General features: G+C 43.0%; 1 protein-coding gene across 3 annotated transcripts in view; it reads left to right on the top strand.

The window, feature by feature from the left end:
* The first annotated feature begins 6,264 nt into the window (after nt 1-6,264).
* The window catches only part of TSHZ2 (teashirt zinc finger homeobox 2), a 221,445-nt gene continuing 204,730 nt past the window's right edge, over nt 6,265-22,979 (top strand). For 2 of the 3 annotated variants that reach the window (XR_003528144.1, XM_027645918.1), the window contains exon 1: nt 17,634-18,561. Coding sequence is in view for 2 of the 3 variants with exons in the window: in XM_027645918.1 (XP_027501719.1) it covers nt 18,282-18,561 (280 nt within the window). In the remaining variant the exon portion in view is untranslated. Of the gene's footprint in view, nt 6,459-17,633; nt 18,562-22,979 lie in introns of those variants that run through there. The other variant, XM_027645919.1, reaches the window with a different exon arrangement.

A 22,979-nucleotide genomic window follows, 5' to 3' on the forward strand; every position in this document is an offset into this window, starting at 1 on the left:
TGAAAGGGAGGGAAGGGACCATTGGGTCATCTCACCTGCTCTTCAGAGGAAAGTGCCAGAAAAAAATAATCAAAGTAGCCATAAGAACACAGAATAAGATTTTTGGAGACAAAACAACATGGGTTTATTTTGGATAAATTATGTCAAGCCTACCTCATCTCACTCCATGGGGATAAACTATGTCCACCCACCCTACTTAATCTCATCCCATGACAGTGTGACAGGCTTTGTGGACAGGGAAGTCAAATATCTTGACTTCTGTGAGCTTCCACCACTGTCTCACATGATAGTCTCATGTAAGTGATATAGAATCAGATACAGGATATAGAATCACAGAATTACTGAGGTTGGAAAACCCCTCCAGGATCATGAAGTCCAAATTGTGCCCGATCCCCAACTTGTCCCCCAGCCCAGAGCACAGAGTGCCACGTCCAGGCATTCCTTGGACACCTCCAGGGATGGTCACTCCACCATCTCCCTGGGCAGCCCCTTCCAATGCCTAACCACCCTTTCCATGAAGAAATTCAACCTGATCCTCCCCTGGAGCAGTTTGAGGCTGGTTCCTCTTGTCCTGTCTCTGGTTACCTGAGTGACACATCCTCCAGATGACATTGCAGGGGGCTGGAAGAGGTAGGAAAATCATATTCCAAAATTATACCTTCATGGCCCATTCTCAGGCTAGAATAATGTCTGGAGTGTATCTTGGGCCCACCAATATCCAATACTTCTATTAAAGTCTTAGAATGTGGAAAAGAAAATATTTTGCAGGATATCTGCAGATGGTACCAAATTGGGGAACAGCAACAGCCAGCATTGTAATACAGAATGATCCTGACAAATTGCAGGAACAGTCTGAAAAAAATAGGATGCAATTCAAGATGAATCAGTGCAAAGTTGTCACTGATGCATAATCAACTGTTCAAATATAGGATGGGGACAACTGATTACAAGGCAGTTCTGCAAGAAAGCAGCTGGGGTTACAGTGAATCAGAAGCTGCACATGAGTCAACAGTGTCATGCTATTGCAAAAAGGGTGTATGTCAAACTGGGACATGTAAACAGGGCTGTCATATGTTAGACATGTGAAGTAATCCCACTGGGTGCTGGGAAGATTTAAAACACAACACAACATCCAGTTTCACTCAAAGTTGCACTTTGAGACATGTGTTGTCCAGCCACAGAGCAATGAGCTGAGTGCCAGGTCCAGAGAACATGACGTACAAAGAATGACTGAAGGAACTGGGGTGGTTTGGGGAGGAGACGTAAAACGTCTGCAAATACGTTAAAAACTGCTGCAAAGAGGAAGGAAATGAACTGTTCTCCATTTTGTCTGAGAACACCATAAAAAGAAATGGGTTTCCCAAAAGCTTTCAATAGTAGGACAGAGTTCTCTACAGTAAAGCCACTAGAGGGGATCAGCCGCAGGGATTGTGTGGGTCAAATGTGCCCTGATGGAACAAACACAGTTAATGCTGTCACTGGGCAGGGAGAACTGCAGATCACTTCCCACACACTCTGTTTCCTCTAAGGAATCTTCAGTCTGTCTGTCAAGTTGATTATTTCAAAATTGCTGTAACCCCAATTCCTTTTTTAAATATTTTTTCTCCCAATAATTCTGAATAAGAAGGGAGTAAACACTGAAGCTCACAATGTCATTAACTGGTAACATCACTACATAATGAAATAGTTTTATTTATCAAATCCAAATAATGTCTAACTCTTTTTTTTTTGTTTGTTTGTAGAACTTGTCAGAATTTCCACTTTTCCTTTCCCTAAAGTGGTAGGCAAAGCGTGAAAGGGGTCATCAACACTGCGAATTTCATTCAAGATGAGTTGTGCACCTACGTATATAGGACTTACAGGGGGAAAAAAAAAGAAGTAAAGAAAAAAATCCCCACGTTTAATTATCAGCATAGCACTGAAAGAAAGACAGACAACAAAAATAAGTAAGATAAAACACTTCAAGTAACATAGCTGAGCTTGTTGTGACTACTCATGATGAGAACTGTTATCAAAGTCAGGTACACGAAGCATATTTGGCCCTTTATTGTGCACAAAAATGTCTGTAAACTTTACTGCAACACACAACAAATCACACACACTATTTTGAAAAACCTAAATCACCCCAGGGCTGTAGCAAGAGAGGATTTTCACAATCCCACATCGCACTGTTGTTCCATGTAATCTGCACCTGACAAAGAAATCGAAAAATCTCTAAGAACACACCTCCTTGATTGTATATTGCTATATTTGGGGGGAAAAAATTCCTCCTGGATCCCAGTGGGGAATTCAGCTCATGCCCTGGAGCATAAGATTTGATTACTCTTTTTTGAACATGCATAACTGCCATTGCTATTACTGGTCATAACATTTTGTCAGGAAAGAGAAATATTATTCTGCAATGTAATAAAAATAGATAAAATTCAATATAGCTTCAGAATCATTTGCTGCATTTCCAAAGTAAACATTAGGCACCCATCAAGATTATTCCATTGGATAAGCCAAGGAAGCCTCCAGTGCTATCCGTTCGTTTTATTATCTCTAATTTTCAAGAGTGCAAAAATGCTTTCAGTAAATATTATGGGTTCTTCCTGTGCTAAAAGAGATGCTAAATGACCTTCACCAACTTAGTTATAAATAACAGGAGCAGGGAGCACACACAGGCCATGTAGTTTCAGCTCTATTCAAACCTATCAGCCAATTCTGCCCAGTGGATAAAAATGGACACCAGATCCTGCTTGCTTTTTTTCCCCCCTTCTCCATAATCCCACCCCAGTTCCCTCTTGAAAGGCATTCTGTTCTGTCAGCCATAATGGCATCTGCTGGTGGAGACAGGAAGCCATAAATCTGTAGGGTTCCTCTCGACCAAGCCTTGTTAATGCTCCCATTTATCACCGAGGATAGGGTGCCATCTCACTCCTGCTCTGCTCAGAAGTCCATCTTCTCAATTTCCCCTTCCCAAAGGAGTAACCATTTAAAACAGCGACTTTCTCATCTTGCATGTTGAGACTGAAAACGCCACTGATACAAATACCATACCCAGTGTGTAGCATTTGGATTTAAGCCATGACTCTGGAGAACAATAGCTGCTACTTGCTGAACCCAGACTACACTGAACTGCAGCTCTGCTTACATCTAGAGCTTGGATCTTTTCAACTTGCACCAGAGTAGCAGATCCCAGATGGAGAGGTTAAAATAAGAGGGGACTCTGTCATTTGCCTTCCCTCCCTGTCTGATGCAAGTGTCCCAACACATTATATCGTGTCCCACAGTTTGGGAGAATTGTTAATAAAACATCACTGTATTAAAGCAGCGTTTAACACGCAGGTCTTTATAATAAACCATCCATCAGAGGTGCAGCATCTTTCTGTGCAGCCGGGGAGGAGAGGAAATAGAAAACCAGCTAGAGGTATCTACAGGTTTCTGATTTGGGAAGCGGCAGCTGAAGGGTTCAAAATCACAGATCAAGGCAGCATGAAATGTGAAAAGAAAATCCTAGTTTGCCACCCCGTCCCTGAACTACCTGATCCAGGTCCAGTGCTGCACTTTTCAAATCAGAGAGTGTGTCATTTCCTCTCATCCCAGTGCAGGGATAATTGCCCCACTGCTGTGGATGCTGGGGCCCCTCTTGGCCCTGTGTTTCCACCTGCCTGAACTGCAGGCAAACTGAAATCCCCGGTGTGCACCAACAGGGTTTTACATGTGCTGCACACAGTGATGAGAGGGCTGTGCAATTCCAACTGATTCAAACAGAGCTGTTCACTCCTGGGTGAGTTATGCCAGGCAGAAGTGGAAAAATGAGTATTTTATGATAGTGTTATCCTATTTTATCTTTCAAACTAAGCATTTACCTGCACCAATAAATACTTTCACATTGCTTATAAAAATTGCTGGAGTTCGTGCAGGGAAGGCTATCAAATAATTTAAGTGAAATCAGTTGGGTGGACACTTTTACAAACACAATCTCATGTTAGGCTGCTAAATACAGAGGTCACTTAGGGGTCTGCCCGTGGACACTCCCTCCCTGCCAGGGATTCAGGGCTGTGGTTTGCACATGGCCAGTGACACCGGCTACAACACAGCGGCTCTTGCCGGTGCTTTGTGACAGAGCCTGCTCTGACAGATTGATTGGAGAGGGATGCAAATAATTCCTATTAAACCCAACAGTTTCATTAGAAAGAGAACAAACGCCAAAACAGAAAAAAACAAAAGTATTTAAGAACTCAGTCCCACAGCAAACTCTGGGGTTAAGCTATGGAGTACTGGAAAAGCCACTTCTAAGAGGTTTTATATTAATTATCATTGAACATATAGAAATTAATCCATTCTTTCAGCTCCACATCACTTTTAAACCCTCAAGATGTTAACAGAAGGGGAAAAAAAACAACACAAAACTGATACGAATAAAGGGGGCAGGGGAAGTTGTCTCCATGTGTCTTAGGGACCAAAACTATTCAAAGCTCCAGTGTCACCTGCCCCTGCTTGGCCTGACAGTTCAGGGGATCTGTGAAAGGGTGAGAAACTCTGGTTGGTTGGACAGGACACAGATTTGGCTTTCCATGAGGATGCAGAAGCACCTGATGGATATACCTGTCTCCCCCTACATCCAGGCGCCAGAGGGAATTAGAGGATCAGAGGGAGCTTGAGCGTGACATACCAGCCTTGCCCTCCGGGCTCACAGGGGGGCAGCGCTCTGGTAGCTCAGAAGGGCCTCAGGTGCTGCCTGGGATTTCACCTGAACTTCACCGAACTTTGTGTTTGTGTCCAACCCCTCCGATCCCCCCCTGCTCCTTCCACAGGAACACCAGGGTGTGCAGGGAGACCTGCATGGCGAAGGGACCCGCTCCCTGACCCTTGAGGGAGCATCCACGGGTACCCAGCCCCGGGAGCACCTGAGGGAGCATCCACCGGTGCCCAGCCCCGCCGGTGCCCAGTCCCGAGCCCTTTGCAGGTGGGAGCACCTGAGGAAGCCCCCAGGGTCCCGCGGAGCCGCGGGGCAGAGCCGCGCATCCGCCCGCACAGCGGGATAATTGCCATAAATCCCTCTTTTTCTCCCGGACCCGCCCGCGTCCCGCGTGTCTCGGTGGCAGCGGGCGGAGGGCGCTGCCGCCCCGGCCCCGCAGCGCCCTCCCTTGGGAAGAGAACCCTGCGGGGGCGCGGGGGCTGAACCCGCGTGGGGAGGGGGCGGTCCCGTGGGTGTGTTTGGGTGTGTTTGGGTGGTGGTCCCGCTTGTAGGGGGGTGGTCCTGCATAGGATGGGAGTGTTCCCGCGTGGGAAGGTGGTGGTCCCGCGGGAGGAGGTGGTGGTCCCGTGTGTGTGTGGTGGTCCCGTATGTGTGGGGGGGTGATCCCGGTGGGGTGGGGGTGGTCCCGCATGGAAGGGGGGTGGTCCCGCGTGGGGAGAGGATGGTCCCGTGTACGTATGGGGTGGTCTCGCATGTGGGGAGGGGATGGTCCCGCGTGGGGTTGGGGTGGTCCAGCGTGGAGGGGGGTGGTCCCGGCCGGCGGGGGTGGTCCCGGCGGGGGTGGCGGGGTCGCCCCGCGGGCGCGGTGCCGGCGCCCTGTCTCTTTAATGAGCGGCGCTGCCGCCCGGCTGCGCGGAGCACATTTCATCCTGTCATCGGGTCGCGGAGGAGGAGTTTGTTAATGTTCAGTTTGCTCGGTTGGATCGATGTTTGCTGGCATCGCCTCGCCCTGCCTGTGTGTGTGTGTGTGTGTATGTGTGTGTGTGTGTGTGTGTGTGCGGGTGTGTGTGTGTGTGTGTGTGTGCGTGTGCCCGAGCGCGGGTGTGCGTGTGCGCGCGTGTGTGTGCGGATCCCAGATTTCCTCCCATCCAAAACCTCCCTGTCCTCTCCCATATCACTCACTGCCTGGCATCTGACAGCACGGAACCTGCAGCGCTCCGCGCACACACACACGCACACACACACACACCGCACACCCGGGCACCGCTCCGCCATACAGCTCTGCGAGGAGGAGGAGGAGGAGGAGGGCAGGACAGGGAAGGGAGGAAGCAGCCAGCCCCACAGTCTTTCCAGAGCTGCCTTTTTTAATATATACATATCTATTTTGTTATTTATTTATTACCATTCTCTTGGCACTGTGGGCGCCTTTCATTTGCTCCTGAGCTTGGATGTCTGAATCAAAGCAAAGCAAGTGTTGCAACAGTTAAAAAAAAAAAAAAAAGCCTACCAAAAAAAAAAAAAAAAGAGAGAGAGAGAGAAAGAAAGAAAGAAACCTAGATCTGTAAAATAAAATAAAAACCAAACAGGTTCCTATCAGGGAAGGGGAAAGGAGGGGGGCAGGGGAGGCTTGAGGGGGGTGCTGGGGAAGCAGCTGAGAGGCAGAGGAACACGGCTCAGGAGCGTCTCAGGGCTCTCGGATCTGGGGACAGAAGTGAGATTGGAGAAAGTAGAGCGATGCCAAGGAGGAAACAGCAAGCACCCAAACGGGCTGCAGGTAAGGAGAAGCCATCCACTTACACAGCCTCTGTCTCTCCACTCCTTCCAATCCTACCCCCCATCTTTATTATTATTTAGGGTCACCCTTGCTTTTCCGGACTGGATCTTTATTTATTTATCCCCCCTCCCCCTCCCTTTCCCTCCGTAACTCCATGGAGCCAGTTTCATTCCTTATTGCCAAGATCTTTACTCTGACATGGGCTGTCCCCTTCCACCCTCGCCGCTCCCCCGGTCGCTTCCCGCTCCCGCCGCTCCCGCTCCAGCCTGCCCTGCCCAAACTTTTCCCCCCAACTTTCTCCCACTCGGCTCCCCTTCTCCCCCTGCCCTTTCCCCTTCCCGAACCGAAAGCAGCCAGTCTCCCGTTTCCTTCTCGCTTTGGTATATTTATTTTTCCCTCTGTCTTGATTTTCCCCCCTCTCGGTGGTTTTTGGTTTTGATCCGTGTGTTTCGCGAAGTGGGTCGGGGTGTTTAATCTTTTATTTCGCCGTGTTTCTGGTGGCAGTTCTGGCCGGGTGTGTGTGTGCGTGTGTGCTGTGTGTGCCTGAAATAGTACAGGGACTCTCTCTGCTGATGAACCCGGTGGGGAAGTTCAGCCTTTGATCATCAGTGGTGAAAATTGCAACAGGAAATAAAATGAAACGTTCTGACTGTTAGAAGACAATCCACATTTTCAAATCAAATCCTTCTTTTGTTTTGTAGCCCAGTTTATATATTTGCACATGCCAAGTGGTTTTGCAATTTATTAATTTTTTTTTCCTTAACAGAAGAAAATAGTTTGCAACTTTGGAAGTGTTTTGTTTGTCGTTGTAGGGTGTTCTTTTTCTTTTGGGGGCCAAGAAAAAGAAACAGATGAGTGGGCCTGTATAGTAAATCTTTTCAAAGAGTTTTCTTTCAGGCTGCTTAATTGCTTTTTATTTTTTTTTAATAGTGTGGTGGGGTTTTGTTTCTGGGAAGCGCAATATGGAAGTTCATTTTTCTTCTGCCAGACCCACCCACTGAAAAATCAGCTTTCCAGTTGATTGCCAGCTTTGATTTGACATTTGATTGATCACCTGTCATCTTGCTGCCTTTGATCTATTCATTCTTGATATATATCAATAAATCACTCACCATGGTAACCCAAGTGCCAATGACGTAAGGCTTGCCCTCTAGATTCTCTTAGCCAGACATGCACAATTATTATCTTGTTTGGCTTTTAATGTAGGCGGGTTTTTTCCCTTCTTTTTTCCCTTTGTGTCCTTCACCGGATTAGTTCTTTCAAGAAAACTCATATTTTACATCTTTACTTTACAAAACGGTTTGTTCATTTTTTCTCCCACTTCCGAATATTTTCTGGGTGTTGCACAGGATATGTGGGACAAAATGTATGGGCAAGTTTAGTGGCACACTTGAATAAACTTTGAAAAGTAGTGCTTGGGAGTCATGCAAAGGTAAATGACATTTCAGAGAAACTGGGACACGCAGAACTTTTACAAACTTCCATATTTTGCCGTTATTCTTGTAGGTGTAGGACAATGGTCTGCAGGCAGAGACTTTTGGGATGTGACCAATGAATGTACCTATGCAGGTTGCCAGTGTGATTCCTGGCAGGCAAAGATCCCAAATTTATGTTTAAAGCCATAAATAACAGTTACACTAGAAATTCATATTCATATATATATATATATATGTATTCAGAAGAACTCTCCGGTGCGTTGATATTATTGTTTTATTCACAAAGAGGTTTTATCTGAATAAGGCATTAACGTTTCCAACTTGCAGGATAAATAGCTATTTTTTCATGGATGCTGATCATCACAGTGACAGTGCTAGAATTGCTCCTTTTTTCTCTCTGTCAGGAGTATGAGGCTTCATTTTATTTGGTTTTCAAAGTAGAATTTTCACTTGGAGTGTGTGTAGTATCCTTTTGTGGAAGGGGCAGCCTGTTCTTTTTTAGAAACATGGGCTACAGAGTAAGTCAATTTTTGCGAGCAGAGCCCAAGCTGTTGTTTCCCGGGATTTCCCTGCTGAGATACAGTAAGATGTGTTTTTATCCAGAACACTACAGTATTTTTAATATCTTAATGACGAGGGAGAAACTCGACTGACCACAATTAGATCTCTCCTTTCTCATTCTCATTAGAAAATGTGCATAGCTTTTCAGTGGTACATTTCTTTGATTATATTTGTCCTCAGCTCAATGTTGTTTCAGGTGAGCAAAATACTGCAAATGCAGTCCAGTTTCATCCAGCATAACTATTTGAAGTAGGTTTATACATTTGCAGTAGTTCTCCTGCTTTGAAGTTGTATTTGTGTGTTTGTGGGGGGTAGAGGGGGTTTCAAAGAGCAGACGTGCCTGTTGTATATAGTTCTTAAAACTGACTTTCATTTTCAGGGATAGTACTGAGGTTCTGTTTTGTGTGGTGAAAAATACCTCAAAGTGACAGGAGACAGACTGTGCACTAAGAAATGAATCGCTCATCAAGGCTGATAGCAAAGCTTCTTATTCCGTTTATTTAAAGGAGTTAATACATTATATATTACTTAATTTTCACTTTTATTTATTTTTGGTTGTACAAGTTCAAAGGTATCAGTTGCACTGCATTTTGTCTTGATGGCAGCAGAGATATTGAAGAGAAGTTTGCAACTTTTAGCTTCTTTAGCTAGTTCACCTCCAAGGGAAGAAAAATGATAAGCCTTATGATTCTGGACATGCCTGCTTTTGTCATTGCTTAAAATTAAATACTATGCACAACTGTAAATAATTACTACCATGCACTGACTTTGAAAGCAGGTTTCTAGTTTGATTAATGAATAATGTAAAGGTTAGAGAGACCCAGCGAGTGAATCAGAAGTGAAGTCCTGCTGCTCGATGAAAATCTAGCTAGAGGAATATACATGGCAATTTTGTCCTTTTCTATTATTAATTTTAAGCCTTGTATTCCTAAGAAATATATTACAGGCCATTGTAATGAAACTAGGTAGCGTAATTGGATAAATGGGGCACAATTTATGTTTGATGGTGGGGATTTTTGGTCTCAGATTACACTTTTAAAAACACTTTATTTCACGTCAACACCGAAACTATGTCAAATACATTTTGATCTTTGCAGGGCCGAATCTTTTCTGAATCATCATTCCTTTTTGAGATCGTCATTCCCATTTCGATAGTTCTTGAGGCAGATATTTGCAGCTCTTTGCATCAGTGCCTGCTTTAGTATCACACTTGTGTTTACAATAAACAACCCATTTGTGTTGCAGCTTTCACCCAAATGAATCACAAAGGGCTTTACAAACTCTGGGCCTAATTCTTGTCTTGCTCAGGTGCAAATCGCAAACAGCTTTACTATCAGCATCAGTGCAGTTGCAGTGAGTACTGCCTGCTCCTGTGACTAAGAAGAGGCTCAGGCCCAGAAAGTATTTCATCCTTCAACGAAATGCAGCCACCTCTGGGGTAAAAGTCTTGTAACGATTCCATAACAAATGGTAATATATTAACAGAAGGGTGGAAAAAGGGTGGGAGCAAAGCAGAATTGCTATTCAGATTTTATTCCTAGGGGTATGAAATAGCTTTCAAACACAATTTCACTGGATTAAACTCTCCTTTCCCCTGCAGCTTGTTTAAATGTGCATATTTTATTTTGTGATCATGAATTGCTAGTTTGCTTTTTTAAAGCCTGTAAAGAGGAATCTGGACTTAACGCCCTTTCAGGCTGCAATTTTGTATTTCTTCTTTTCTTTCTCTCCCAGCCCCAATAGACTGTCTAAGAACCAAAGCTCAGGAAAAGTACAGCAGAAACAGATATCAGACACATTTAATCTGTTTATTGGAGCTGCAGAATAACAGGGTTTTGGTTTTGGAAGAGTCCTCATAGAGCAGCGAGCAGAAGACAGTTTACAGGGAGTTCTTTAAAGCTGCAGTTTGCACCTTAGTAGTAAAGGTTATTTAAAACATATTTAGAAAGAAACATATTTAGAAAGTGAAATTCTGCTTCTGCAGAGAGCAGAGTAAATGACCAGCAAGGTTTGATATGTGTATTTCTGTGGCAAAAGGAAGCAAGAGATACACATACATATATTTTTATATATATATATATGTATTTATCAATAACCAAGAGTGTTTTGGCTGTTTGTGTATTATTTGTATCCTTTCTAACAGGGGCAATAGAAGCAGATTCCAAGCAAGCAGTGCTGAATGAAACTGTAGAAATGGCAGCACTTGTTTTGTTTAAACATCCTCCAGAAAAGCAAGTGCACATCAAACCCACCTAAATAGTTCATGCCTCAGAACCTTTCACTTACTGTGCACATCACGGTGCTGACAGATGACAAAAAAGCCAAGGTGTTCACAAACAAGAGGAGCCTTTAAATCCTGCTTAATTAAATATATTCCAAAATAGGTACTTTTGCAACTAAAGAGGCACCAAAATTAGGCTCCATCTGCGTTCAATTCTGGAATCGGCTCCTAAGCCTGAAGCTGATCTGTAGTTTTTTCTCCCGTGTCAGAACTCAGGCCTGAATGGGACAATTTGAACTCATGTTCATTTTAGTGCCTGTTTCCTCATTTCAGTTTTACTCTCACGTATCAAAGCCCAGTGTATCACCAGTGGGACTCCCCAAGAGTTCAGCCCCCATGACTGTGAAACAAAAGATGTTTCCTTCAGTAGATGACACAGTTTTACAGCACTTTTGAAAACATGCTCATTGTCAGAAATTCTTCTGCATAAACCCTCTCCCTCTCCTGCGCTTTCTGACTGAAAAGCCCATTTTCTTCAAATCGGCAGGATTTTGGAGCTTTCTCCTCCTGATTTTTGCTCCCATTAGTAGCACCCACCTCAAGGAACTATTTCCCCTAGAAGAGGTCTCTGGAGTTCCTCTGGAGCACAGGGCCAGGCTGAGCTTTTCTCCCATCATTTTACTTCCCATCCCGATGAGGACATCGCTCCCAGAGAGCAACTCCAGACTCAGGGAGAAAAAAAAGCTGTCAGTTGCTGTGGCTGCAATTCCCAACTTAGCAGCAGCAGAGGGAATGGAACTGTGCTCTATCAATTACAGTTGGAACCAGAGGCTAAACACTTATTGTGTTAAGCTATTGTGCAGATCTTAAGAGCTCAAATGTAAAAAAAATACCATGTCAGCTCGTGGAGGGGAGAATAAGGCCTGGTTCTTGCACTGGATGACGTATTATTAGCAAAGGCAAAGTCAAATTATTCAAATTCTATTTAATACCTCTCGGGTTGAGATGTTTGTACCACATTATGCCTTAAAAAAGGGGGATCCTACAGACTTTGCTGCTAAAATAAGCCTCTGTTTTTCCCTCTCCTCTGTAAAATGAAAACATTTGGGAAGTTTTACCTCTAAAGCCTGCTCATGCAAACAGAGAGATATTTTCATTTGTCTCTGAATCCGATACAGGAGTCAACTGGAAACACATTACACTCTCAGCTGAAATCTTACATTGCATTCATGCAAGAGCAGTGATTTTTCATTACCTATTTAATTGCAATAATTTACATAAGAGTGGGCCCAGTTCTGCAGTTCTTACTCAGCACTTTGCTTCAATGGGTGACTGGTCTGTGTGAGGGCTGTCTACGTAACACTGGGCTCTTCAGCTACAAAATTCAAGATATATGTTCCTTTAGCAACACTTTGCCTCTGAAGAGGGAGCAGATTCTCCCATTAAGCTTTAAATCCAGGGAGAGTTCTGTTTGTAAATTCTGTTCCTCACGCTTACATGCTATTCTTTTCTGAAGTCTGTATGACTGAGAGATTTTGCTTGCTCGGCCAACTTCACTTCTCAATCACGTTTCCACTCTCTGTGTTAATTACTGAGCACTGTTTCTGGGTACCAGTAGATGAGATGGTCTTGTAAAGAATCCTTTTTTTGCTGTGTGGTGGTAACGTTGCGCACAGGGGCGGCAACTCTCGAGTAAATGCATGAAAATGGCTTTGCAAATCCGAAGTCTAAAAGTTCCGTGTGGTTTTAGGGACAAAAATCAGTTCTTTCTCATTAAGGTGACTTCTGTTGGATCTTGGCACAGAGTAATTTTTACCATGTTATAATAACAGCTTCTGTAGCTCAGAAGTACCTTGACAGCGAGCTGTGTATTTTTTAAGGTTTCAAGGAGAAACATCACAGTGTTTCCCATTAGATTTACACATCCCTCTTTAACTGCTGCTGGCTTTTCATCCGTTAACTTGTGAGCTTTTTCAGGCAAAAAAAGAAGTGGAAAAACTGGTCTTCTGATCTAAGTGTTGCATTAAGTGTTTCATTTAGAAAAATGAAGAGAATCTTTGTTTCCCTAAAAGAAATGTTTCCCCCCTTTGCCCTAGGAAAAAGAAAGGCACAACAATAGCTTCGAAATGACAGGGTTTGATTGTGAAAAATACATAGTTTGTAACGTGCAGTGCCTGATGGTCCCAAGTATTGGTAAAATTCCACAGCTAAATAGAACAAACAGTCCTAAATGTATGGGAAACGGATCCTTTCCAGGCATGCACACATCCATACCTGCAAGAGGGAGAGAAAAGTACCTGTATGGGAGAGGGATGTACCTGGAATGCTCAGTTATTCAGAGCAGTTTTTAATTATTCCACCAATATTTGCCCAAATGTCAGAACTGTGCTGTTAGGAGTGGTGTCCCCTGAAACTCCTTTGTTTGGGTTTATTTTCTTTAAATCTCCAACTCCTGGCGTCTGGTAATTATGCAGGTGTCCAATATGCATTTTAAAAGGAAAATTAATTTAAAACTCCTTGCTATGGAGAACTAAGGAGCTCGAAAACATTCAGGCTTGAAGTTTTATGCCAGAGGAAAAATGCTGTGATTCTCAAAGTGACTGTTTTCAATATCTGATCGTTTTCAACTGCTCTCATGATTTTTGAGGTTGTGCATCGTGATTTTTGGGTAAACAAGGTTGGCAATATTGCTTTTGAGTGATTCTGATGCTGAACTGGTGTGTGTGTGTATAATTATACACGTACACACAGATAACACCAGTAAACAAAATACAAAACATAATGATGGAGTGGAGTGGAGTGAGTTGCAGCTCTGCGTTTGTATTGCCATAAACAAAGCAGTTTGGAGAGCTCAGACCATCGGTTCTTGAGGAGTGACTTTCAACTGAAGTTTCGTGGAGATTGTTTTCGGTGGCAATTAAATCCAGAGAGTTAATAGCCAGTAACTGTTCTTTAAAGGATAAATTCTATGAGGAATGCACAGCCCACCTTTTCCCAGATATAATCAGGCTGAACTTTATTGAAAAAAAAAAATTTACAACTGGCAACATTTATGCTGTATTTTTATTGTATTAATGCAAATGAGATGCTGACTTCTTTCTTTCATCTCCATGGCTTGTATCTATTAGAGCTGTATCTCATTCCTTTCTGTGTCTTTCCTCCCTGTGTTCTGTAAACTGCTTTCGTCTAATGATCCTGAGGCTCATTAAAGTTACTCCCTATGCTAAAGAGACTATGGGAAACATCCTGAGCTCTACAGGGCTGTAGAAAAGCAAAACTACTCAGTATTTGGGGAAAACTAATCCGGATCTACCCTTCCATTCATTGGGAAACTTAAAATTGATGGGTCAAACAGGAAGAAAAAACTTGCAGGAAGGATAGTACAGGAAAGAACAGGTCATTTTTAATACACAACCTTACCTGACAAAGATAAAAAGCAATAAAGTTTTAAGGAGCTTTCTGGCTCTTCCTGCATCTCTCTCAAAAGACTCATTTAATTGAAAAGCCTGTTGTGCTTGTTTTTATGCATGTAAAAGAGAAAAGGGGCAATTTTGCACAGGGCCTAATATTCCAGCACAATATAATTGGAACTCTTCCTGCCTGCTTTTTAAGTCTCTCTGTTCATATAAAATTAAGACCCACTTATCTTAAATTGTAGTAAATCTCATTCAATATTGCTTTCATAACTTAAAAAAGGCTGTTACATATTCCCAAAGCAACTTCGCTGAAGTGATATTGGGTCTGTTTATGTGGAATCGCTGCAGAATTTCTATTGAAAAAAAAACGGAGCTGCACACAGTTCTTGTTTTTAATGAAAATAATTAAATTCTCTGGAATACCTTGATAGCTACAATATTTTATTTTTTTTTTAGTGAAACTCTGCTTAGAGGGAATGAAAATCTGCACATTGGTGCAGTTTGGTATGTGCAGACAACAATCCTGTTTCTATCACTCGCCCTGCTCTTGGACAGAAGGAGGGATTTTTTTTGGTAGAAAAATTTGACTCAGAATTTTCCAAATATAAATAATTTTCATGTGAATTGCACAGGGAATCACCACCACAATTCCTAAGGCCTGCAATTTTCTTTGTACATATAGGAAGAACTCATTTACTTCCTGCAGTTGGAGCGGATTTCACAGGAAAGAGCTGGATTTTTTATGATGTGCAGTTTTGTATCGAAGAAACGTAACCTTTTGCCAGCTGGTATATTGGTCTACCAAAATTATTTTTTTGTGTGTTTTTCAACATATATAAGCACAGTCAAAGGAGCATTAAATTAGCACATGAGAGGAGAAAGAAGCTAAGTAGTTATATTGATTATTAGCATTAAATGCTAAAAAAATTAAAAGCTTTCTGGTGCTCTTGATGAGCTGCATGGTTCCTGCTCATTTTTGTGTGCTTTGTTAGGAAGTGGAGCAACATTTCTTCACACTTAGCACCTTTCTACCAAGGATTTCTTATTGATGCTATGTACTCCTTAAGATAAAGCCAGTGATGCAGAATATTTTTCCCCATTTTACAGAAAGGTGAATTGAACCCTCCCTGTGAGCACTTTGCTCATGTCCAGGAGCTCCCAAAAATGGGAAGACTCACAGTCTGGAAAAGCAGAGCTCTGTTAATTGTGTTGGCATGCCAAGGGAGCTTTACTAAGCAATAGTTTTAGACAGAGTAATCAAGTTTTTTACTTTCCCTAAATTATCCTCAGATGCGTTCTCGGCCAGTGGGAAGTTTCAGGACCAGGGAATTTGGTTACGGTTACTTTTCCTCTCATACACTGTTCTCTGTTTCTCTGGTAGACCTGGGATGTGTCTGTATATAATGCATTGCCCTGAGAAATATGTAAAACCTGCTCTAATTGCAGCTAAACAGGACATACACATTTTCCTCCACCCAGACTGCCAGAGGTGGTTGGAAATCGCTGAGTTTGAGGCTCAGCTTCTGATGTTACGGGTATAAATCCTTACATGGGCATCTAAAGAGAAACCTGAATCTTCAGAAGGTTTTAGCACCAAACAGTTCCCATGGACCTTCCTCAGTTCCCTGTCTTGTGTAAACTGGAATTGTTGGGCTTTGATCAAGGGCAGTGCTGGTTTTCTAAACTGGAGATGTATGTATTGCCTATAGAAGAAATATGATGCAAGTAATAGGCTGTGGATTCATTAAGGATTGTTTATGCTATTTTCACATGGTATTACCTTTCAGGAATGGTCATTTCAGCCATTATATTGACAGGAACTCAGAATAAATCTTAGGGAATATAGGGCTAATCTGCCATACCTGGGAGACCACCTGCTACCCTGTCGAGCAGAGGCCAGAGCGTTTGGTGCTGAATCACCAGGTAGGGCCTTCTCTGGAGCTGGGGACTTGGGAAGCTCTCCCATGGCTCCTTTTCATGTGGAAATTAATGCTTGCCTCTATTTCTGAATAGTAGGTTATTAAAGTTCGTATGCAAATTGCCAGGATGGGAATTTGTCTCTCTTTGATAATTGATATAATAATATATATTTTTAGTGGTCCAAAGTCCTTGAGCTTGAGCCTTGTATACGTAATTTATGTTTATTTCTTACTGTTATTAACTGTAATTTAGTTGTTGGCGCCTTTCTTTTCCTCAGATTGAAGGGAGTGTCTCTACCCATTGCCCCTTCATAAACAATGCCCTTTCAGGGTTCCTTATCCTGTATCCCTGCCCAGACATTTCCTAGCCTGTCAAATACTGTCATTTTATTCCTTGCAGATCATTCACAGTACGTCTCCTGTTGCACACACAAATAAGGAACAAATGCAATCAGGATGCATCATCGTTTAGCATAACAAATAAAAGCCGATCTGTGCAGATTTGCCTTAAAGTGTCTCTTAATATGTATTGTCAAAATGTCTGAAGATGTCTCTTACTCATAAGCGTTTAATTATTTGTGACAATTAAACTAATATTCAGAGCAGGGGGAAAAAAATGAGGGTATTAAATATTTTCTCTTGTCAAAAGCTAACAAAACGTCACCTGACATAGCAAACTCCTTAAATTTTGTATTTCAAATAGACCTCAGAACTGAAAAAGCACTTGAACGAAATTGCAGGGCTCCATTTCACAACACTGGATTCGCCGTGGAATTTGAGGAAACTGTATTCTAAAACTAGACCAAAATTTAAAGGCATGTCATTAAAGCATATATCAGTAATGAGCAGCTGAATACTTGATGATTAAAAAGGAGTTCTATCAATTTTTAAGTCTGTGCTGAAATTTATGGCCAAGGGCCCCTCTGACTGAATCAGGGATTCAGATCTGGGATTTGTAGCCTCGCCTGGTTATTGTTTCACTTGAGCATGAGAAAAAACAGCTCAAATAAGACAATGTAAGTCATCAACCTTTTCTGTGTTCGGAATTGTAGATTTTTTTTGTTGATTTTGTCTGATGATCCCTCTTGCTGGATGGAATGTCTGAACTGGAGAGGCAACATGCTGTGGATGGGGAAGACCAAGTAGACAATGCTGTTGCTCAGGGCTCAGCACCTTCACCTGTGGCAAAAGTTCAGCTAAGTGATAACCAAAAGGGGCGAAAAAAATAAGGAAGATCTTGAAAGGAACAGAAAACCAGCAGGGGCCTTGAGTGCTTGTTGTATGGATGTGGGAGCACTGGATAGCCCTGGGCACAGCAACAATAACATCTGTATCGTGGGCTCAACAATTCCTATAGTCCAGATTGTTTGGGGTTTCCTGTTGAGAGGTTTGATTTCTACTGGTTCTAATGTTTCCACTTCTGAGCTGCTCAAAGCAACCATTTCCATTATTAAAATCTGTGTTTTCTTTCCTAAAATGTTCTTCCTGTAATTTAGGGTAGGATGTTATTTGGCAAAAAATTAGAAGACGTTCATCAGGGTTTATTTCAAAGCTGTGGGACCACTGAGCTTTCTGGCAGTGACGTGAACATTTTTCAGAGATATCTTCTGCTTTCCCTGAGAAAATCCACCCAAATTTGTCTGACTTATAAAGCCTAAAACTTGCTGTTGCCAAAGAATTTTTAGAAGGTGACACAGCATTCTCCAACGTGCCATCTCCACCACGCATGCTCTGTTCTTAGTTTCTCTTTTCCAATTACATTCCCTTAAAAAAACATTTGAGCTGGGGATAAGTAGGACAATTGCTTTCCCTGCTGCAGGGGCAGCCATGGGTCCGAGCGGTCAAGGAATGAGGAAAAGGTCTGTATGATGTATTGAGCTGGAGCCCAGGCCCTGAGTTTGGAAAGAAGGAAATTTAGGGAGCTGAACATGGACAAACAGGGGCAGAGAGCATGACATTATCAAATATCCATAGAAAACAGTGGTAAAAATGTAATCTTGACTATTGCCTGGTTGATGTAGAGCACAGTGTTCAGCATTAGCTGGTGCAGTGAGCGCATCCAGATCTGAGACCAAGGTTGGAGCCAGCGTAGTTCCACGCGTACAGCTCCCAGAGTTCCTCAGCTGGCTTTTCCCAAAGCCTGCACACATCCATTCCTCACGGAGGGGATGGATTGTGCAGGAAACCAGTGTGCCTCAGCTGGGCAACAGGGACTGCAGGGCCACTGACGGGTTGGGGTGGGAGCACCCGGCGTGAGGAGCCACCACGTCATGGTGGACCTGGCGCTCATGAGGTCAGACCTTCTTCTGTGGGGAAAATGTGAAAAAAATAGCTTAAAATTCACCAGAGCTGTGCCCCTCATGTCTGTTAAATGGCAGTGGTGCGGTCCTGTCCCCAGCCATGGAGCAGGCAGCCCAAGAAGGGTGCAAAAATCCATCAAAATGAGGCAAACTTTGATCCCTGGCTGGGAGTCGGGAGAAGATGGCGGCACTGAGGCGCAAGGCTGCAGCTCGGGTGGCGAGAGTCGAACAAGAGGATTGAAGAGCTCAGGTAGTGCACTGAAGTTGGTGGAAGCCACACAGAATTTATAACAATATATAGTATATGAAGGGCTGTTGAGAGGTTTTAATGTGTGAGGTGGGGGAGCCGGTCAGCAGGTGGGGAGGGTGTGAGGGGCCAGGGCACAGCCGCAGGTGGGTCAGGGCGAACAGCGTGTGGACGTTACTGGCAGTTGAGTAGCTGTGGTACAAAAGCAGCTCAGAGACAAGACAAAGACTCATGCCAGGAGTTTCAACCACAGATATCTGTTTAGATAAAAAGGGCCTGTTAGTCTGAGAACCTGAGTTCTCCTGCCACAACATGCCCATCTCAGAGGGCTAGTCCCTCTGTCGCTCTGTGGGTACCTGCCATGGGCCCCCGAGGCTCTGACTCGGTTTTACTTGGGGCAGGGGATTTATTTTATTTCACTTGCTGCCCTATGGGACATTTTCCCATAAATCAAATCTTTCTGTCTGAAAGTCAGCGACAAAACTTGAGGCAGGCTCGGCAGAGCAGGTTGCCTTCAGGATATTGTACAATTTTGTGTCACCTCCAGCATTTGTGTATTTAATAACTAAAATCCTGAGAATGGTAACCTAGAAAACAGTCACCTCTGCATTACTCTTTTGCTGTTTCTGTGAACTTGTTAAGGATTTAACAAACTTGTGATTTTGATTAAACAGAGGTAAATCATTTGGATAAAGAGTTGTGAGGAGGCAGAGGAATATTATGATGCCATCAACATCTGGGTTTCCACTTGTTTAGATTAGGGACGTTTTACCTTAATCATTCCCAAACATGTCTGCTAAAATCCCTTCTTTCATTTTTTATCACCTATGAGGTACAGCCAGGCAGGTTTTCAATTTCTGTTTGTGTGTTAGGGTAAAGTGCTGATATTTGTTGTTACAGTGAGTATGTAGTGAGAACAGTCTCATATTTGCCTTCAGTCATTGTAATTGTTTGGAAACATTTTGCTTCAGTTAAAATGCACTATTTTCAATATACAAAGTATGTACAGGGGAACAAGGGAGTGATTATGAGTTTCTCCAAGGAAATAATCATCTCTTAGCCATCATCCTACAACTGGGAAAGTTCTAATACATGACATCTCTATAATTTAACCTAATTTTTTTTTTTAACAGTGATGTAATGGGGAGAGTGACCTGGACTTTGTAAAAGTTCCCCTACTTACTACAGATTCCCAAGGGCAATGTAACATTCTAGACAGTGTTTTATATGCCCTGATTAAAATGTAACGTATTTTTGCATTTCCTGTGCAGAGACCTGTTAGTGCTCATAGACAGAACACTTAAAGAACAGTTACAAGGAGACATTTCCAAATGTGCCTAATATGGGCGAGTTTTTATAACATTCTTATTTCATTTGAAATTGCAGCTACAGCAGGAACCATTCAGACGGTGCATTGATTTAACTTTTTAATCCACTGTTTTGCTACGTCAAGTAAAATAAATGTTTGTTTTTAGCTCCCTTTTTTTGCATTGCTAAAACTCGTAACTACTTGCTTTAAACTTGGGATTCTAAAGGGAGCTACATTATCTGAGATTTAAAGCTTGCTTTTTGTAGCTGCTTTCTCACAACTCCCCCAAGAAAAAAAAAATACAAAAGTACAACTTTAGCAAAAAGGGCTTTTATATCTCTATCAATTATAGAAACACCAGCTGCAGTAGATTACAAATGTGTTTGGCTGATTGTGATGTTGTGTGGGGAAAACTGTCACAAGGAGCTGGATTCTGTTCTCCCCGGCAGCACCGGGACGTCGCTCAGCTCCCGGGGCTGCTGTCAGAGCTGGAGTGGGCAGGAGCAGGATCCAGAGTGCTCCCTGCCAAACCCAGCTCAGCTCTGGAGCACACATCCCAGCACTGGGAAAAACCAGGGAGCTGCTGAATGTGAGCACAAGTGCTGCCCGTGTGTCACTGTGTGCTCCCTGAGCTGAAGGAAAAGCCACAGCGATACGGCTGCAACCTGGGCCAGAAACCTCTGGGGAGAGTCACTCCAGTTGTTGTTGTTCTTTATTTTTTATATCGAAAGGTATTTGTTTACTTTTACTTTCTTGAAGAACAAAGTGGGGGGAAAAGGCACCACGGAACAAAAATTGTTTGAGCAGCCCGTAAAGGTAAAGCAGCTCCAAGTCATGGATAAAAGAAATATGATATAAAGCAGTGTAAGATGGGCAGTTTAGCATTTTTGGTGCTGTTTATCTCAAGAAAAATTAAAGTATCAAAGTGTGTGTAGGTCATTATTGCTTCACTAATACCCTGGGCACAAGGGTAGCAACCCAAGGGCTCTCAACTGGCTGTGTCTTGGTTACTGTGTCATTTATCTTATTGTGCTTTGGGTATCTCTGGGAGGACGTGGTCAGGCCCTGGTTTGTTTTAACAAAGAGAATCTGACATAGCAAAGTTCTGTGTATACTTTACAGTGAAAATGCAATTTTCTATTTTCATTTAATCCCAGGAATGTTGGCATTTTCCAGGCTGTCAAACAAATGAGTGCACTGGAGGACAGTTAGATGTGTCTGTCTAGTTCATCTATCTAATCTACCTCATTTCTAATGTGCCCATCACCACGGTGTCTAGGCAGAAAGTATCTGCCTTGATTTTTCTTGTTGTCTCTATTGGCTGTGGTAACTTAATTGTGCCCTAAGAGCTTTCAGATTCATCTGCAAAAATAATAACAAAAACATTATCAGAATAATGATTCATATTCGTACTCTTACTCAGAATTTCCCTTTCTCTTCTGAGTGTATTTGGTTAGTGGATTACTGCTGTCTTATCTGGAAGATGTTATATTTTAGAGGTGTATTAAACTGGAGTTTTACTTGAGTCAACAGTGACTCAAAACTTCATTTGGCTATTAAAGTGAATTCACTCATGTCTTCTAACTTCCTTCTGCTTTTCTCTGCAGAAGTTGACTTCATTTACTAAGCCATCCAGCTTAGCATCTGCATCTGTTTTGTGAACCTTTGCCATATAAACCATAGGTAAAGGTAATAAAAAGTAATAGAAATTGTGGCTTCAAAAATTCTATCTTCATTTGGAAGCCCTGGTTTCTGTTACATTTAATTACTTCTCTCTCTGCCAATTAGGTAAAAATGCATGGTAAGACTGAAGTGAGTGGTTTTTCAAGAGCAGAGGCTGGAGGTCCACGCTGAGGGGAGAGAAAATCCCTGTTGATGTGCTGGGTCTGTGCCCGTGGTTGTCACAACCTGCCTGTGCACGTGGGGACAATGTGCTGGAGTGGCCCCGTGGTGCTGCCACCCAGCACAGTCATCCTGCGTCACTGGGGCCGGGCACAGTTATTTTAAAACATGTCTGCGGGGCACAGGGTGGCATCTGCACGGTCCTGTGCCACCTTCTGCTTTGTAAAACGTGTCCCAGGGAGTCATCAGTCTGCAGGAGTCAATAAACTCTGGAGCTGAAGAGGCTGAGTAACCAACGTGGTGCTCACTGAGGGAAAGGGTTCACTGGAAATGCTGCAAATTCTCAGCTATAATTGAATTTGATCTCAGCTGTACAGTTACACACAGCCCCTTTTCCACTCCTCTCCTACTTGTGCTGAAAGTGTCTTTACAAACCCACCCCTCAAAGATAATTTCATTGAGAGCCAGACGTTTCCTACGTGACAGTGATTTCTAATCCCATCTGGAGTGGCAGATCCCAGATTCCCAGCCCGTGGTCTCAGCGTGTAACAGGAGTTCACACAAATCCAGCAAACCCAGCGCTCTGGCTGTTCCCTCTGGCTTGGAGTGATCGGGGAAGAGATGGATTACCCTTTGTAAGATTTAATTTCATCTTCCAGGTATTTGCAGTGGACAAAAGTATGGACATGATTACATTTCACAGGTTTTTCTGTGATTTAGAACAAAAATTATTAGCAGAGCTGGCTCAGCAAGGAATTTCTGATGTAATCTATCCCAGTTACAGGCAAGGGGTGTGGTAATAGGGAAAGAAAAAGGAGGGCTAAGTGTTTATCCCCCTTGACTGAGACAGAAAACAGGACTGGCAGGATGACAAACTGGCATAACCTTACAGTAGAAAGTGCAATGATTCCAACAAAAGTTCCAGCCATAATGCAAGGTTTTTAAAAGAGCCAGGTCCTGGAGAAGACACTTTTTGGTGCATCCTTTAGCATACCTAAAGCAGGCAGGGGTAAGATCCATATCATAGTTTCTGTAGACATTGTGGCAGTATGTGTGTTAAATAAGTGCTAGGAGCTGCTTTGCAGGGGCTTGGGAGTGGGGTTGGTAGAAAAATATATCGATGTTAGATACACGGCCACTTAATTTCCCCTGTAACAGCACTGTAAAACATTTTTTCATCAGCTCTGTTAGGAACAGTGACAGATGAACCTTCAGCGTTTCTGAGGTTTTCTGCAGCTCAGATACAAGTACTTCATACTCTCTAAAGGTT

The sequence above is a fragment of the Corapipo altera genome, unplaced genomic scaffold (assembly GCF_003945725.1).
Source record: "Corapipo altera isolate COAL_440 unplaced genomic scaffold, ASM394572v1 64, whole genome shotgun sequence".
In the NCBI taxonomy this organism is placed as follows: Eukaryota; Metazoa; Chordata; class Aves; order Passeriformes; family Pipridae; genus Corapipo; species Corapipo altera.